The sequence below is a fragment of the Protomyctophum parallelum genome (genome assembly GCF_964188405.1).
Source record: "Protomyctophum parallelum genome assembly, chromosome: 11".
NCBI lineage: Eukaryota > Metazoa > Chordata > Actinopteri > Myctophiformes > Myctophidae > Protomyctophum > Protomyctophum parallelum.
The window spans coordinates 43,796,554-43,815,889 of NC_139707.1; the positions used below are offsets into that span (position 1 = coordinate 43,796,554).

Genomic DNA, 19,336 nt, shown 5'->3' on the forward strand with positions numbered 1-19,336 from the left:
CTCCCCATTGCAATTAGAACTGCAGACTCACTCCCAATAAGTAGCACCTGTCCTAGCCTCGTAGACCTTGCAGGCTAAAAATTTAATTAAGATAGCATGTTACGTATAGTCAGACGTGTTTATAGTTTCAATGTACCGATTGTTTACTTATGATCCTAGATGACCATTTCTATGCATTTGATGTCTTGTCCTCGCTTACTGTAAGTCGCGCATGGATTAGAGCATTACTGCTAAATTGTTAGTATCTTTGTTTCCCACCCTTTCTCTTTCAACAAGCAGTTTGATGGATTAGTGGATAAAATGTACCTCAGTCTCTCTCTCTCTCTCTCTCTCTCTCTGATGTCCATATCAATAAAAAGGGCATTGTGTGATAGTAATGTGCGTACTCAGACTTTTGCACTGATGAATCAGGGTTTTAACTCTATGGCCAGGATCAAGACTTTTGGCAGCAGGACCAGAAATCCCTGGTCATTCAAATAACAAATAGAGTGGGAAATACCAACCCTTTGATTGAGGTTTATATAGAGTGGCTCTGGGTCTGCTTTGTGAGACCACTATTTTCCATCGCGAACTGGCTCCAGCACTCTTTGCAGGATGACTAACAAGGTAAGACAATTCTTAGGTTTTTTGTTTCTCTGTATCTGTTACCTCATGTCTCATAAGACAGTCTAAACATAGCTGGAAGAACCCTGCAACATTTAACCCAAATGTATCAATGCAGGACATACAGTAATAACTTACATTATGTAGATTGTGTTGTGATCTTTCTGAACATGCCTGTGATATCACAAATTTATATAGCTGACATGAACATTTCTTAAACTAGGCTAGATTAGGTGACATCCAGAGCTGAAACCCACTATTATTTCATAACATTGTGTGTGTGTGTGTGTGTGTGTGTGTGTGTGTGTGTGTGTGTGTGTGTGTATTTTTTCTTTCTACAATGCAAGGTGTTCTAAGACTAAACAAATCTGATATAACAGAGGCACTGATATGCTTTATTTACACTGCACAGATCAATATCTTTGATTTAATATATGATCGTGTCATACATTCATCGTTTGCTGCTTCCCTCTGTTTGCCTGCACATAGATCACCTTCTATGAGGACCGGAACTTCCAAGGCCGCTCCTATGAGTGTGACTCGGACTGCCCTGACATGCACCCCCATTTCAGCCGATGCAACTCCATCCGGGTGGAGAGTGGCTGCTGGGTGCTGTATGAGAGACCCAACTACACCGGCTACCAGTATGTCCTGACCAGGGGAGAGTACCCGGAGTACCAGCACTGGATGGGTTACAATGACTCCATTCGCTCCTGTCGTAACTTCTCCTATGTGAGTCTCCTATGGGATGTGTACCTTCACACTTAAGGTTCCACGGAAACTGCTGTACATTAAAGTCTGGGATATTACTACTACTACTACTACTACTATTACTACTACCTATTCTAATAATAATAATAATAATGACACATCTAAAAATGGCTGTTTAGATGTGTCTAATGACACATCTAAAAATGGCTGTGTTATCAGCCATTTGACTGTGTTACCTGTGGTTATCTGAAATTCCAATTGTAAATTGCCAGTCTGAGGAAAGGTCACAGACCTTGTATGTCCAATACGGTTACTTTTCAGGAATTATTATTTTTGTGAACCAATGTAGTAGTTATTATTTTCTTCACAAGTTCTTGTTAATACTTCTCATTAGTTAAATATTGGTTAAATATTTATGGCCTGATTATATATATCCTATGTTAAACTATCTGATTTGTTGTACACTTAAACAAATAAACAAATTATTTTTATTTTTAAATACTGAAAATAGCAGGTCTAAAAGGTCTTAAATAAACAGATTAAATAAAGAGCAACAAATTGCTTTATATAGTAGCCTACCAATCAAAATGTGGTTCTTTACTGCTTTGTGCCTCTACAGACCAGCGAAGGGCCGTATCGCATGCGGATCTATGAGCGTCCCAACTTCCAAGGTCAGATGATGGAGTTCAGCGACGACTGCGAGTCTGTTCAGGACCAGTTCCGCAGCCGTGACATCTACTCCTGCAACATCGTGGAGGGCTACTGGACCCTGTACGAACACCCCAACTACCGCGGGCAGCAGTACTTCATGAGGCCCGGCGAGTACCGCAAGTTCAGTGACTGGGGAGCCACCAGCGCCACCACTGGATCCTTCCGTAGAATCACAGAATTTTAATCACTGAATTGGATTGTTGTATCAGAATTAATCTTGACATTGTCTAATTAAAACACCTTCTGCCTCCTTGAAAAGCCACCTTCAAGCAGGCAGTAAGCCTGTTGATAAAAAGAATGTGCCTTTCTACATATAACACGATGTAATACGAGACGGTAATGTCTGATTTTGGCCATGCAAAAGGGATTGACCTGAATATGGAATGATTTTAAAGTGATTTTAATAAATGGATCAAGTGTACACTTTTCTGTCTTTTTGTGAATAAACATTTTGGTGTTGATTGAATTCAGTTGACTGGTTTATGAAGACTGTGAGTTAGAAATAGTCACACCAGACAAAAGTAATGTCTAATAGTAAAACTAGCAAATGCTATTTTGTTCCATTCTATCCTTCCATTCCTCTTCTGATAGTGTTTATTATTATTATTCCTTTAATGTTCATAGATTAGTCTAAGTCCTGGTCCATGTTTTTCTCATTGATAGTTTAGTGTCACAATTGTGGGACACAAGTTGTGGGAAACAATTCCATTGCGTCTTTTTAAATGTCCCTAATCCGAAAAAGGGACTGCAGAAAAATACCAGAATTATTTGAATTATTATGTAACAGCTGCAGCTTTAGTAAACTCCTATTCACTCAACCACATATGACTCAACCACATATGTATTATGTTTAAAGGTGCTAAAGAATTAGATGAATATCATGATTCATGACTGATTGAAAAAGGAACGCACAATAGTTGTTCATGTATATTTATGCACCTATAATTGAAATTCACTTTCATATTCAACACAAGATGAATGACAATGCCCCTGTGACACTGCGCTTTCTAGCACCTGTCAATGCTGTGGTTCTTGCTGGAAGCTGAATTGTGCCTGTGCTGGTAAACTATGTCAACAGGATTGGGAAGACTTCTGTAATGTTTCTGCTGACAGCAGGCCTGATTTGAATACCTACACATTCAGTGGTACCTGTATCCCCAGCCGAAACTATATATAAACGTAACCTCTATCTCGTTGGCAAACGCATAGTGCGCAGCTCAACCAGGCAGCAACCATGATGGGCAAGGTTTGTGTTTAAACCAGCAACGACACCATGCTATAACTTTATTTCTCACATTGTTGTCAAATGTGTCTTTTTTTATCCTGAGAGCTGGACAAAATTGATGAAATTGTGGCCTGTATTTGCTTGTCTGCTAAATGTGAACCACTGCTTAACCCCCCCCCCACTCAGATCATTTTCTACGAGGACAAGAACTTCGGCGGCCGTCACCATGAGTGCATGAGTGACTGTGCTGACCTGCACTCCATGTTTAACCGCTGCCAGTCCATCAGGGTGGAGAGCGGCATGTTCATGATCTATGACCGTTCCAACTACATGGGAAACCAGTACTTCATGAGGAAGGGAGAGTACGCCGACTACATGCGCATGATGGGCATGAGTGACTGTGTGAGGTCCTGCCGCATGATCCCCATGGTATGTCCTAATATTATATGTCTTTGCTGTCGATTGGAGACTATATTCTATTTCCAAAACTGTTATTTTTCAGGAAATGGAAATTCTATGTCCAGAGAGAGAGAGAGAGAAATCAGTGTCCCAACAGATACAATGTAGTTATTATTTAGTCACTAGATCTTGTTAATACATAAATATTTATATAATTCCTATTTTGGGCATGGAATTTTAGGTGAAGATCTTTCAAAAACCTTTGACATGTTCCGATAAGACAAGTTTGGAACTTATCGTCGACTTCCACTACTTCTGCATGTAGTATAAAATAGGGCATTCATTTATGAAAGCACATTAAAATGGCTGCTCCATAACACATTGATCTTTAAGTCTTTCAAAACTAAAAGCAGCTATACTGCAAGTGATGTTATTTTGTAACTCCTGAATTGATATACCACTGTATGTGAAGGTGTTGTTACAAAACTGTTTCTCATCTCAGAGAACAATGTTACATGGAGCACAGCAATTTTGCATGTGATAGTGAATTACACTATCATATTATGATATAATGAAGTACACATTTGAAGTGAGACGGAGAGTAGAAGTTGCATACCACCACAATGCCCATGTATTTCCGAGTAAAGACGCATTATTGTCTGAGACAACAAAGTGATGTCTATGTATGTCAACGTCATTGTCACAAAATACCATTGTTCACCTATAACAACTGCTTGAACCTATTGTCTCTGTCCCCGTTTAGCACCGCGGTAGCTACAGCATGCGCCTGTATGACCGCTTCGACATGGGAGGTCAGATGAGTGAGCTGAACGACGACTGCCCCGACCTCATGGGACGCTTCAACATGTCCGACTTCAACTCCTGCAACGTGATGGACGGCCACTGGCTGATGTACGAGCAGCCCCACTACAGGGGCCGTCACTTTTACATGAGGCCCGGCGAGTATAGGAGGTACAGCGACTGGGGAGGCATGAGCCCCAGGATTGGATCCATCAGACGCATCATGGATCTCTAAAGACAGCAACGTGCTCGTGAAGTGTCTCCTCTTTGCCTTGTCACACACGCTGAATAAAATGGCGTCAGTGCTCAAGTGTTTTCAGTTTTGTTCTTGCTCTCTGCTTTTGGAGGGCACATTTTCCGGCGTAGACATAATGGGAGCGGGGCCTGACTTCCTAGCTCTGATCAGCGGCTTCAATAAAATACTAGCAGCATTGACACTAAACACGCCTCAAGACTCAAGCGTTATCTATTAAATGACTGCAGAAATGTCTTTGTAGTAGTCTCTAGAGAACTCAGTCCATCTGAAAGTAATTTTCCGAACAGTATTTGTCCCTCCATAACATTAGAATGAACTCTGTACATCATATTTACAGTGAGCATGAAAAACACAGATGTAAAGATAGTTTTAGCTACATCTTAGATTTTTAAAATCGCTAAATTTAATTAAAATATGTAAAAAAATGTTAAAGTAGCAGATATACAAGTGACTCGTGATGTGTGAGCTAATCTATCTATCTATCTATCTATCTATCTATCTATCTATCTATCTATCTATCTATCTATCTATCTATCTATCTATCTATCTATCTATCTATCTATCTATCTATCTATCTATCTATCTATCTATCTATCTATCTATCTATCCATCCAATTATCTATCCAATTATCTATCTATCCAATTATCTATCTATAAAAACAGTGCCCAGTGTACAACATTGACTTGTTTGTTGCCCATGAGTCATGAGCTGTATGCAGCATTGTGTTGATTAATTTTCACCAGGTGTATTTACCTATGTTATAAAGAGAATAAGGAATTATACATATTCATTTACCACAATGAATGTACTTTATGTATTGGACTTATTGTAGGAGGTAATGGCAAATCTAATTTAGTACAAACAACTCTGGGGGTAGACTGGTTCAGTTGAGCAGAGAGCATACCCAGTAATCTATTTACTGGCTTAAGTTAAATTACTTTAACTGCAAGCAGCTATTAGACGAGGTCAAGCCCAAAAAAGAAGGGAAAAAATCACACTTGTGTGAAGTGAGGGGCGCTCGTATCATCATAGCCTGGTTAATAAACCAGACCGAATCAGCCGTTGGCAAAAAATAAATTGCCTGCCGGCGGATTACGGTCTGGAGAGGCTCAATTGTACGCCCATTTCCTACACCAGAGAAATGGGGCGGCCAATCGGGACACGGTATGCAATATGGGCGGGCTTTGGTACAGTGACTTTCAATGCTTGAGACCTTTGACTGACAGTAGCTCTGACCAATTGCGTCAAAGAGAAAATGTTTCAACCCGCCCCCCTGGAAATGAAATCCAAGCTGAGCCTCCCCAGACTAATATCCCACGGTCTGTGCGATATTAGTCTGGTTTATTAACCAGGCTATTATCATCATACATCATACAAGGGGTTGTCTGTCAACGCTGTAGTCCCGTAACCAGGCTTAGACTCCATTCACATGTATGGAAAAAATGCGGTTAAAAAGGATGAAAAGTGGATCGAGCAAATCATAACAATTTATTTAGGTCAGAGGTATTTTGACGAATGAGTGTGAGCTTCAGTTCCTGAGGGATCCTCTACCATTGTGACGAATTTCGTGAAGAACGATAGCACAGAACTGCTAAAATGGTGGAAATTTCACAGAAACAATAAGGGGTCTACGCCCATGGGGCTTGACCCATAATAATAATATATATAATATTAATATTATTAATATATTATTAATATTATTTATATTATTTATATTATTTATATTATTATTTATATTATATTTATAGTTAAACTTCAAGAGATATTTCATTTTCTAAAAACACCCCAGACAGTTTTTAAGTTACCACTTAAAACAAACTTAAAACTCCATTTTAACCATGATAGATTCATTGAAATTACCCAACCTTTTTTCTGCGGACTGATATTGTCCTTTTAATACGCGAGGGGCCGTGGTTTTTCGTTTACTATTTTCATTTATTTTTTAATCATTGGAAAATAACCTCCTCTAGAGCCGCTCAAAAAAAATCTGGCAGTGAATATAAAATATCTAATTACTGAATCAAGCAACTTCAAAAACGGCTTTTCACATAAGCCAGTGTATACGATAAAATGACCAAAGTGATATCCCTTTAATACTTATTGTAGAGACTGCTGTGACTTGTGATACATACATACGTTCACTCTGTCCTACTGTATGTCTGAGTACAGACAGCGTGTATGTGTGTGTGTGTGTGTGTGTGTGTGTGTGTGTGTGTGCGTGCGTGTGTGTGTGTGTTTTCAGACTCCATCATGGCCCATAGCACTTACCCTACCCCCTTAGATAGCATTTATGTTGCCTTAGATAGCATTTGATACAGACTTATAGCATGTTATGTAGACAGCACTATAATTGTATTGTATTTAGTCATAGCACGCCATAGTACATATGTATAGCATAGTAGTAAATATGTATAGTTTATATGTATATATAGTATTATATGTATAGTGTATGTATAGTTTCATTATATGTATGTATAGTTTCATTATATAGATATTCCACTGTTACTTTCTTAGCTTACGCATGTTTCATGATAAATGCTTTTATGTGATGTATTCCCATGCTTTTGTTCTTGCTTAAATGTAAGTCGCTCTGGATTAAGAGCGTCTGCTAAATGCCTAAATTGTAAATTGTAATTGTAAATTGTGTGTGTGCGTGTGTGTGTGTTCGTGTGTGTGTGTGCGTGCGTGCCTGTGCGTGTGCGTGTGTGAGTAGAACCTTTGACCCCTGTCTGAGTAGGACAGGGGTCCTGCAGCTACTTAAGTCAACAACTGTGCTTGGCGCCTCCAAGGCACTCCAACACCACACACACACACACACACACACACACACACACACACACACACACACACACACACACACACACACTATAACACAGTATTATAGTCACTATGTAATAAACAATAAAAGTATAGTTCCACCGCCACTGAGTTCGCACGGGTGCGATTTTTGTTATACTATACTCCTACAGATTTTGTCCAAAGCGCATGCAAATGGTACGTACACATATGATCATCTCTTAATCACCTCTATGGTCTTCATGGTCTCATGATCATGATATCTCAGCTTTGTCAGATTCCTTTCTGATTGGCTATGAGGCTTTCAAGGTTTGCGGGAGGGGCCTGTTTTGCACTAAATGCTATAAATCATGAACCAATTGGTATGAAGCCTAAACACACTGCCAACAGGTCAAGGAAAAAACTCCACACCAAATGTGCAGTTGTATTCTGAATTTTACTGTATGTATATTTTTAACCACCAGAGGGCAGTAGAATGATTAGCAGTGTAATAAACATCCAAATTATGATTTCATTGTTAATAATTTAAAGAATAGAACAAAGAAGAATAAAAACAAAGAAACTGAATTTCAAATATTGTATGGTCAAACAGATTGGTCCAAATATCAGCTATTATGTTGGTGGAATTCAGAGTAAAACAGTCTGAGTTATAATAAAATGAAAGTCACGAAAAGCTTTCATCTTTCGATATGTGAAAATACTCCTGTATATTTGATTTAAATATATCACGTAGGCTATACATATATCACTTATAAGGACTAGCTGTTTGAGGGAATGTTAATTTCCTTAAATTTCCCACACAAAAATAAAAACAAAATAAAACAACTGGAGTTGATATTCAGTAATTGCTCATGTCTATAACAATGACCCAAACACTAATGAGAACACTTACTTTAAATAATCTCTTTGGGGGGGGGGGGGGGGGGGGGGCACTGTGTGTGGCAAGTGCAAAAGGCTATTACAATATGAATGACACACGCAGAGTTTGCATTTTGCATTCACTATAATATAGCCTATGTGACAGGTGTGTCTTCAATGAGCTGGATGGACCGCACATAGGACAAGGCAGAGTCCAACCAGCTAACATGGGGAAGGTAAACAGAATTGCAGGAATTCATTCTTCAAGTTTATTGTTACCTTTATTAAGTTGTTTTCTTAATAGGGGTACGTTTTCATTTGATGATCTTGAGACTTATTTGAAATCATTGTGAGTTTTTATCATAATATAGTCTAGTAGTCATCATGCGGTAACAATATTGTTTATCATAGATATTGTATAGGCCTATAGCTATTTATATTAATAGTTTAATGTGGATTTTGTGTATTGCAGAAACTGTAAGGGAACATTTATATAACTGTTAATAGCAGCATTTCATATTGTCTAGATTATCTTCTATGAAGACGAGGACTTTTGTGGCCACCATTGTGAGTGCACCGATGACTGCATGGACCTGCTTTGCCACTTTAACCGCTGTCACTCCATCAAGGTGGAGAGTGGACGCTTCATGATATATGAAAAGGCTGCTTACACGGGAAACCAGTACTATCACCCTGACTACCACTCCTGGATGGGTGTTAATGACTCCATCAGCTCCTGTCGCCACATCCCCAGGGTAAGCTCTGTAAATATTGGGAAAATACCTTATGACATAGGCCTACTTAACCAGAATGTTGTTGTTTTAATTTGTTGTATTAGTAATAATAATAATAATAATAATAATAATAATAATAATAATAATAATAATAATAATAATAATAAAATGTCACATGCTACATGCCCAAAATAGAGATGCCAGGTTGCAAGTGGTTAAATGAGATAAACAAGCTTTTAGAAGGGGTGAGGATCATGTAGCACATTTTCTCTAGTAGTCTGTAAGGGCCTTTAAGTCTTTTATCTGGCATCTTTTATTGACATTGGCTGCCAGCAATTTAAATAAGATTATATGCATGATTAATTTGATTGAATGACAAGTTGTCTATCTTACTGACTTGTCTGCATTCACAACCAGGAATCTGGGTCATTCAACCTGTGTCTGTACCAGAGGATAAGAGTTTGACGGTAAGATAATGGATCTTGGGGAAGAAGACTGCCCCTGCGTCATGGACCGCTTCAGCATGAATAATATCTTTTCCTGCAATGTAAGAGATGGTAACTGGATCTTCTATGAGAACCCAAACTACCGGGGGAGGATGTACTTGATAAGGCCTGGCGAGTATGTAAGATTCAGCGAATGGGGTGGCAGAACCGCCAGAGTGGGCTCCATCAGACGCATTGTGGATTATTAAGCCTTTTAGTCAATCTCTCTGCAGGTCACCATCCTCTCTATTACATCATCCTACTTCCAGGAATAAGACATGAACTTGGATATCAAATTACAATTTGAATATGGTCTACTTTGACCCTAAACTTTTGGACTGAAGAGACATAAAAAGGTCATCGGACAATCATTACCAGGTCTTTGTCCTTGTTCTGATCAAACACATACATTGTTACTGGATTGCCATTGGTTATAATAATATCATATTTATGTCTGTTTACGTTGAAGATGGAGTGCATATATCATCAGGTACTATGATTATACTAGGAGGAAGATTTATTTAAAATAGAAAGTGAGTGTAGCAGTGGCTCAGAGCTTCTGCCTGATGGCCTCAAAAGTCTAATATCTCACGTGGTCCATAGGGATATCCCTTTGGTCTAGTGGTTAAGATGTTGGACTTTCACGTGGGAGGCCAGAGTTCAATTCTTGGGTGTTACATGTACATAGTGTTAAAATGATGATTTTATGTCTCCACACCCACCATTAAGTATACCTGGTATACCTTAGCACCACCCACCTGAACTTGTTGTATGATAATGGGGGAGGGGTTAGGGTCATGATGTCACTAAAGTACTGTATTTGCCTTATATGACTCAAAGGCTTTTAACTTTCAGGAAGAAACCAAAAAGTCACATGAAAGTCAAACTCTTCCTATTGTTAACTTTCATGAAATCAAATGATACTGAAGATCTTATTATTCTTTATTATGTTGTTGGCCCATACCCTTCCAAACAGTAAAGTGTTATTGTATTATCTTACTGCCCAATGCAATGTACAAGACCCTATTACACATCTGCCATATTTTTGCTGAGACTATGTAGTGTGAACTGTACTGTATCGGTCCAGTGTGCTGTAGTGTTTTCGAGGAGAATTGTGATGAACGTAGGGAATGAACAATAAATCATTGGACACCTATACTGTACATAAACAGATTGTTGCACCCACAGACCCCCACCCCTGATCCATCATCACTATGAGGGATATATTTGAATGACAATACTTTATGCTGTGCAATCACACAGCTGCCCTTTTATTTCTTTTTTTTATATAAAGGACAGTGGCTTGGCCCGACGGACAGCACTGAGCAGTAATACAGCCTGATCATGACCATGGGGAAGGTAAAGCATCATTCTCATTTTATCCTCTTTTATAAATACACATTTGATCTTACATTAAAAAAATAAAAAAATGCTTTGGTGTTCCTCACTGAGATCCTTATGTCTCTTTCCTTTACAAGACAGTGGCTTTACCTCTGAATTATAATGCATACAATTTATTGAACATTACTGTGTGTGTGTGTGTGTGTGTGTGTGTGTGTGTGTGTGTACGTGCGTGCGTGCGTGCGTGCGTGCGTGCGTGCGTGCGTGCGTGCGTGCGTGCGTGCGTGTTCTTGTGCATGTGTGTGTGTGTTACAGATCATTTTCTATGAAGACAGGAACTTCCAGGGACACTCTCATGAGTGCAGCAGTGACAGCTCCGACCTTCACTCCTACTTCACTCGGTGTAACTCCATTCGGGTGGAGAGTGGCTGCTTCATGGTCTATGAGAGGGTCAACTACACGGGAAACCAATACTACCTGAGGAAGGGAGAGTACGCTGATAACCAGCGCATGATTGGCATCACTGACTGCATCAGATCTTGTCGTTTGATTCCCCTGGTAGGTGACGCAACTGGACTGACCATGTCACTTGCCAGAAATCTGTCAATTTCAGCTAGCTACACAGGCATCTGGCAAAGGCCTAACATAGACCTGGTGCATGGGAATATAAAAAAAAGAATAAAAAAAGAAAGAATACACACACACACACACACACACACACACACACACACACACACACACACACACACACACACACACACACACACACACACACACACACAGCACATTATTATTAGTATAATTTTGTAGATTTTATATATATATGTTAATGTGACTATACATTTTATGAATGTATCTAGAACCACTTCAACTAATTAAACTGCATATTAATACTATACAATGATTTGTTCACCATCCATAATGCCCAGACAGTATTCATGTAATCCTCCATTGATCATAAATTATTTCCTGAAATTTTTACATGTTATTGGTGTACCCAATACAATGCATATTGCCTTTGATAAATATTTGGTTCATCCAAATAATAGACATTAATTTGGAAGGAGGTTATAACTCTTTTACCTCTTCCCATTACTCCTGAAAAAAGGAACCTGAATTAGCTTTGAATACCATTCACCCTGTCTTGTTGTAGTAACTGAGTGTGCGATTATGTGCCAGCATCGAGGCTCCTACAGGCTGAGGCTGTATGACCACGCTGACCTGGCTGGACAGATGCTGGAACTGGTCGACGACTGCCCCAGTGTCCAGGAACGCCTCCGGACGGCTGACGTTAGCTGTAACGTGATGGACGGCCACTGGCTGATGTACGAACAGCCCAGCTACAAGGGCAGAGCGTGCTACCTGAGGCCCGGAGAGTACAGGAGATACAGTGACTGGGGTGGCGTTAGCCCCAGGGTCGGCTCCCTCAGAAGGATCCTCGACAACTAATTTTGTCTCTCTGTCTTAAATAAACATTGACCAAACAAAACATAAAGCTTCTGGTTATGTCAGTCTCATTCTATGGCCTATAGTTGATATTTGTTGAGTGTTCTTTGTAAACAAACTCTTCTGCACTATTTAATTTAAACTGCTACTACTTTAAACTATCCATCCATCCTCAACCGCTTTTCCGTAAGTCGGGTCGCGGGGGTAAGATAAGGATTATTCAATAGGGTATATTATATGTTACCTTTATTTAAATAATATAGGAACATAATTGATAGCTTATACTCTACATTATAGTTAAATCCCTAGTTTATTACAGAAAAACATTCCAGAGATGTGTAATTTACTTGCAGTGCAGTCAGTAGAATGTGTAGTCAATTTGAACTGTGTATCACTGTCACATACTGATCTTAAGGAAAGAAAAATATGAACCAGAAAATATGGATCCGAAAATGTCTTTGAAATGCTGCACAACATTATGTATTACATAGTATGCATACTATGTAGATACAAGTAATAATAATATATTTATTATAATATCTCTCCACACTGGAGAGATTCTTTTTTTACTAATTCAAACTAATGTTTTCCATTTGATCACTCAAAATTTGACGAAAGAGATACTTTTGAAATGAAATGGATGTAATAAAAAACAAACGGAAAAAAGTAAAGAGAGCTTTATAGTATGTGGTATATACAGTACTAGGCCTATAAACATTTACTAATGGTTCTCAAAGTGGGGTCCAGGGACTCTAAAGGAACCCTTACAAGCTGAGAGCATACAAATGGAACCAAATGGGCCTGTAAGGATCCATTTGGTTCCATGTGTATACTCTCTGAGTTATTGAGGTCCTTGAAATTCAAAGGTTTAATAACTTGTATAAACTATAAATGTTATGGTCCATATTAATGGACTGACTTAATATGGTATATATACAATATCCGTTTTATAGTCCAAAATAACATACTGATCTGCTATATATCATACAATACTGTATATCTTATGGTCCAAATTAATGCAATGGCTTTCTATGGCATACAGTTTTGTTATGGCTTTCATAAACTTGTCTTATACGACATCTATTATGGTCCAAATTAACCGACTGACTTACTATTGCAACTGTTAAGGTCCTTGCAGTGATGGAATAATACAAATTTGCCAAACAATTCATTACTTGCTTATAAAAATACCATTTCTGAATCTACAGAATACGTACGTCTGATCATCCACAGAGTTAAGTAACAGAGGTTCAACTGTAGGGTACAACGTAGCCAGTAGATTCCAGGCAATATATAATACGCCTTTGACTGTAAACAGTAAACAGTTTTCAGTGTAAATCTTACATTAACCACCAGCTATACAGCCAATTGAACTCCAATGAGATACATATCTGAAATGAAAACAACAGAGCCGTTTTCCACGTGGTATAACTCGGGTATGATTCAAACAATAACATACTGTATGGCTGTGGTAGAGCAAGGGAATTGTAGTCCATTAACACATCAGTTTTGAAAACATTTGAGTGTAGTAGTGGAAGAGATGGTCAAAATTAAAGAAAAATAAGACAATTAAAATCTTGGCACATACAGTACATTAACACAATACAAATCATGACAAATTAAAATTGTTCAGTTGAGTATATATAGCGTAATAGTTCTGTATGTTTATTTGCATACATGAGGGCTGCCAATGCAGACCACTAGGGAGAGTGAATGGCTTCCTGCTCAGTTACGGAACATATTTAATGCAAAAGGGGTGTTCCATATTGTTCTGTAGCCATTGTCCATTGGACGTGTGGATACCATACTAGTCTTTTCCTTTGTCCATGCGTGTCAAAACACCAAACCAGTTAATTATTTATCCCTTTTTTTTCAGATACAAATCCATATTTCTGGCTCAATGTTGTGCTGTAACAAAAAGGTAAACATGTGCTAGTAGCCTTCAATTATTACTGTGAGCATTTGAATAACAATACTTTGTTTGTCAAGAGGTAGAGTATAAAACCCACTGAAAACATGTGGGAGTCTCTCCAGTGGAGATCATGGGCAAGGTAAGTAGGACTTATTTTCCTCTCTGTCAAAATGAACTGTTAGCTGTGTCACTATCCTGCTCTCTGTATTGTTTTATTTAGCCTATGATACAGAACATTATTCTTTTCTCCCAATTGTCTGAAGCCAATTTTTCAACCACTATATACAATATTTTCAGCTGTTTTGCTCTTGACTTTTATTTCCAAAATACAGATTATCTTTTACGAGGACAGGAACTTCCAGGGTCGGAGTTATGAGTGCAGCAATGACTGCACAGACCTTCACTATACTTCAGCCGATGTAACTCCATCAAGGTGGATAACGGCTGCTTCATGATCTACGAACGGCCCAACTACATGGGCCATCAGTACTTCATGAGAAGAGGGGACTATGCTGACTATCAGAGATGGATGGCTTCAGTAGTTGTATTCGTTCTTGCCGCATGATTCCAATGGTAAGCACCCATCATTTGATGCCACAGCAGACACACTGTAGCCTAAGCGTGACCAGAGGAACTATTGCCTCACAGTCTGGAGTTAATTAAAAAATTGTAACATAATAGTTCTCATTTGTGCTGGAATTGATGTGTTATTCTTTACATTGTGATTGTCTTTTTCTCTATTGGTTCCAACAGTATCGTGGTTCATATAGGATGCGTATCTATGAGAAGGCCGACTTCAGTGGTCACATGATGGAGTTCATGGACGACTGTCCCTGTGTGTCTGACCGTTTCCACCATCGCCACGTCTACTCCTGTAACGTCATGAATGGCTACTGGATCTTCTATGAATACCCCAACTACCGAGGAAGGACAGTACTTACTGAGACCGGGGAGTACAGGAGATACCGTGAATGGTGTGCCACCTGTGCCATTGTCGGCTCCTTCAGAAGGGTCTCTGACTTTTAGCCATTTTTGCTAATACTTGCTGTAAATACCTACCCTTTAGTTTATTAAAGATATTGAATTTTTAACCAGCTTTTGGAATTTGTTATCTTTTCTTGCCTAAGATTGTCTCGTTGCCTCTCATCTCTCTCTAGTCAGTGTATCAAGAGTACATGGCTACGTACATTTAGTGGGGTTCTTATGAATTGAGGAAAATATAGAAAACAAACCATGAAGTCATGTTTGCAGTGCTTTTTCTTTGCGACTTCTAACCCATAATAAAAAGGACATAAGATGTGTCTGTAGGCTAATTGTGATGTAATTATGCCTCAAAGTCAAGCTGGCTTCATCCCATTTAACTGTGTTTGGCATTCTCAGCCTGTAGTTGAACATAAAATATTCTACCACAGTATCTTGACACTATGAGAACATTGATGGGCAGGGCTGTCATAAAGCGCTGTAAAGTGCCCATAGTGTGTGGACAAGGAGTTTTCATGAACCCTAGTCATATTAGTCATTGTATCAATCATATTGATTGTTTGATACAGACTACACATCTACACTGTGTATTCTTTGCTTATTGTGTTTTGTGTTGTATAATTTTTTGTGAACTGTACAGAGACCCCTTGGGGTGATGTTGCACTATTAATACAAACCAAAACTGAACTAAAGAAACACCACTATAACGAATGTAATCTGTGAAGACAATTATCGATTTTTACACAAATTAGATTGACAGAAGAACCCCACCACCATTTCAAGTAGTTGACTCTGGTTCTTTGATTATTAATTTCATCATTATACTATGTTTAAAGGAGCCGAGTATCATCTTCTCATGGGGCCCTACTGGCAAAGGCCCTTATGCTGATTTAAAATGTGGTTATCAAAGTACTAGTGGTTATAAAGTACAGGTGCATAACAAAATTTGATATGCAATGATGGATCCTGTTATGTTCAAGAAGCCGGCTTAAAACAATGCAGATCACACTAAATTATTATCCAAAACAAGAACGTTTCTTCCCCTATGGTGAAAGATAATTTAAATGTCAACATTTATATTGTTAATGATGTTCTTTGTTTCATTAATGTCTCTATAGTAGCCTATACGCAATGGTTGTTGAGACCACTTCAGTAAAGAAATATTTGGGAGCATAAAATGGTCTGCAGATTTCTTTCATTTCTTGATTTGTGACTTTATTTTGATCCAGCACCCAGCGGTAGATGTGCGTGTCCTTTTTGGCTGTTTGTTCAGCCTCCTCTACTGGTTGTACATACCTGTACTTGTTAAATGAATATAAGAAAAATACAACAATATAATAGTTTACAAAGTCACAAATTATTATATTATATGAAGCCTAAAGGTTATAAATATCACCTTGTCTCACACCCTACAGTATTATACCAAAGCACAAATGCAGCTTTATTTTGAATTCTGTAATAAAATCTGTAAATAATTTTATTGGTGACATAGTACAATCAATAATCAGGGCAGGGGGCGCCCGCTGGCCAAGTGGTCCAGGCGCATGCCACACATAGGCTCCGGCCTGACAGCGCATCACGTGTTCGAGTCCCGTTCATGACAACCCTTGCTGCATGTATCTCCCCCCCCTCTCTCTCCATCCCTCCCGTCCATCTTCACCTGATACTATCAATAAAGGTAGAAAAAACAAATCTTTTAAAAAAAGAAAAAATTAGGGCAGCACCTACTATTTTAATTTATGTTCTCTTGTGCGCTGAGCAGAGATGATGTGGGTGCACTCTGGTCATGTACTTTCCATTAGTGATTATCAGACCACATACTGTACAGTACAGTACAGTAGAATGTTCTCACTCATAGTAGGTGACACACAATGCTTATGCTTATAATAGACAATGGGGGTCATTGCTGCCAGAAATGTATGGATGGACATCTATTGTAACACATTTATAGGCACCATTCAGCAAAAGTCATACTGCTAATTCATCAGCTTTGTGCATTTGAATAACAACACAACATGGCCCCGGGGTTTTGTATAAAATGGAACCGGAATCATGGAGTTGGCAGAGCAAGTTGATACATCCACTGTGCAGCCACCTAAACTAACATCATGGGCAAGGTAAAGAATCTGTATTTACATCAATATAACACACAATTTACACAAATGTAAAAACAAAACAACTAAACCAATTCCAACACAATTAGAGAAAACAATAGCTACACAAATTCAATGTATGTCAATGCATCATTTTTGGAAAGATGGCTACAAAACTTAACTGCCCAACTTTCTTCCGTTTCAGATCGTCTTTTACGAGGACAGGAACTTCCAGGGCCGCTCCTATGAGTGCATGAGCGACTGCTCTGACATGTCCACCTACCTGAGCAGGTGCCACTCCTGCAGGGTGGAGACCGGCTGCTTCATGGTCTATGAGAGGGAGAACTTCATGGGCCAGCAGTTCTTCATGAGGAGGGGAGAGTACAATGACATGCAGCGCATGATGAGCCAGGGACTGACTTTTGATAACTTCAGGTCCTGCAGAATGATCCCCCAGGTAAGAAACTTTATGTGCTGTTTACCATGTCATTTAAACTAGTGTGTTTTATTCTCATTATTTTCATCAAAAACATCTTGAAAGACATACTGACGCCACAAAACTATCATTTATAGCGTGTATAGCAATGCTTGTTAGTAATAATGTCCATGTATGCGGCATTACAGTACAGAGGCCAGTTCAGGATGAGGATCTACGAGAGGGAGAACTTCGGCGGACAGATGAACGAGCTGATCGAGGACTGCGACTCCATCATGGACCGTTACCGCATGAACGACTGCCAGTCCTGCCACGTGATGGACGGCCACTGGCTGATGTACGAGCAGCCCCAGTTCAGAGGCAGGATGATGTACATGAGGCCCGGAGAGTACAAGAGCTTCAGGGAGATGTACATGGGAAGTGGAATGAGCAACATGAAGTTCATGAGCATGAGGCGCATCGCCGATATGTGCTAGACTGTATAGTTTACGAAAGTAAATAAATGTAATATGGAATTCATACATGTGATGTGTCTATGCTTTATTTATTTTAGTATGTTGTCCTTAGGACCTTTATTGCAATTTCTCTGAAAAAATAATTATAACAACAACTCAGTAGTTCTAATACCGGTACATGTATTCAAACTATTCACACACATAATATAGAAACAGTATAGGCAATCAATGCTGCCTGTGTCAAGCTGCGCTTAAAGTGACACTACGATTGTTGCCCAGAGCAGCCTGTGCGGATTAGTCTATAGGAAAGGGGTGCTATTATCCATTGAGACTTGAGTACAAGAATGACAGTAATAGTAGACTAGATTAAATACCTAGACCACCAACACTGCAATCAAAGCAAGTCCACTGAAAGATGGCATTTAGGTAAGAGTAAAGTAGGGGAGGGACAGACCTGAAGTGGAGTAGAGACTACTGCAATAGTAATAGCCTAATGTTATTGATGTGTTAATGTTATACAGTATCTTGATAGAGCATTTCAACTGTTTTAGTGAGTGTATGTTTTGATATTTTATATTCATTTCACTTTACTAAAGATGGTGGTGACAAACTTCAAGCCCAGTCTGTTCAATGGGGCAATACTGCAACATACAGTATTGAACAGTTTTGTTGCAAAATGCAAATCATTGATGTGGACCAGACTTATCTACCTCTCAAAATAAATGTATGTACAATATGTTTCATAGGTTTAGATCCATTTAGATCCATTTAGTGTAGCAAAGACTTTCGGTGAAAGAACAATAGCTGCACCCTGACTGTTTTTAATGGAATCTAACCGTAATTGGTATCATGGGTGACACAAGTGGTAATCACGTGTGGGTGGGTTAGGGAAGCCACAAGGCTAATAGTACAAGGCTAATAGTGCTCCATCGCAGGGGTAGGCCATTGGGCAGCCAGTTGGCACAGTGCCAAAGGTTGGAGCTTCAGCAGTGTGGCTGTGGCATCATGGCTGGCTCCAGAGCTTCAGCAGTGTGGCATCATGGCTGGCTCCAGAGCTTCAGCAGTGTGGCATCATGGCTGGCTCCAGAGCTT

The 19,336-nt window shown here is 39.1% G+C and overlaps 2 protein-coding genes and 2 pseudogenes across 4 annotated transcripts; all 4 read left to right on the forward strand.

Moving 5' to 3' along the window:
• Positions 1-554: 554 nt before the first annotated feature.
• LOC310867023 (uncharacterized protein) lies at positions 555-4,685 on the forward strand (the record flags this gene model as incomplete). The annotated part of the gene is made up of 5 exons (XM_083776816.1): positions 555-606; positions 1,093-1,335; positions 1,934-2,206; positions 3,437-3,679; positions 4,413-4,685. Exons 1-5 carry the CDS (start codon positions 595-597, stop codon positions 4,683-4,685), a joined length of 1,044 nt encoding a protein of 347 aa, XP_083632942.1. The 5' UTR covers positions 555-594.
• Positions 4,686-7,576: 2,891 nt separating this feature from the next.
• On the forward strand, positions 7,577-10,001 carry LOC310866644 (gamma-crystallin S-1-like; annotated as a pseudogene). The gene is made up of 4 exons (XR_014571066.1): positions 7,577-7,701; positions 8,528-8,597; positions 8,889-9,116; positions 9,513-10,001. The product of XR_014571066.1 is annotated as a gamma-crystallin S-1-like (transcript).
• LOC310866643 (gamma-crystallin M1-like) lies at positions 9,566-18,265 on the forward strand (the record flags this gene model as incomplete). The annotated part of the gene is made up of 4 exons (XM_083776332.1): positions 9,566-9,642; positions 10,875-10,939; positions 17,559-17,810; positions 17,978-18,265. Exons 2-4 carry the CDS (start codon positions 10,925-10,927, stop codon positions 18,263-18,265), a joined length of 555 nt encoding a protein of 184 aa, XP_083632458.1. The 5' UTR covers positions 9,566-9,642; positions 10,875-10,924.
• Positions 14,410-15,305, forward strand: LOC310866408 (gamma-crystallin M2-like; annotated as a pseudogene). Its single transcript has 3 exons — positions 14,410-14,418; positions 14,612-14,852; positions 15,033-15,305. The product of its transcript is annotated as a gamma-crystallin M2-like (transcript).
• Positions 18,266-19,336: the final 1,071 nt, after the last annotated feature.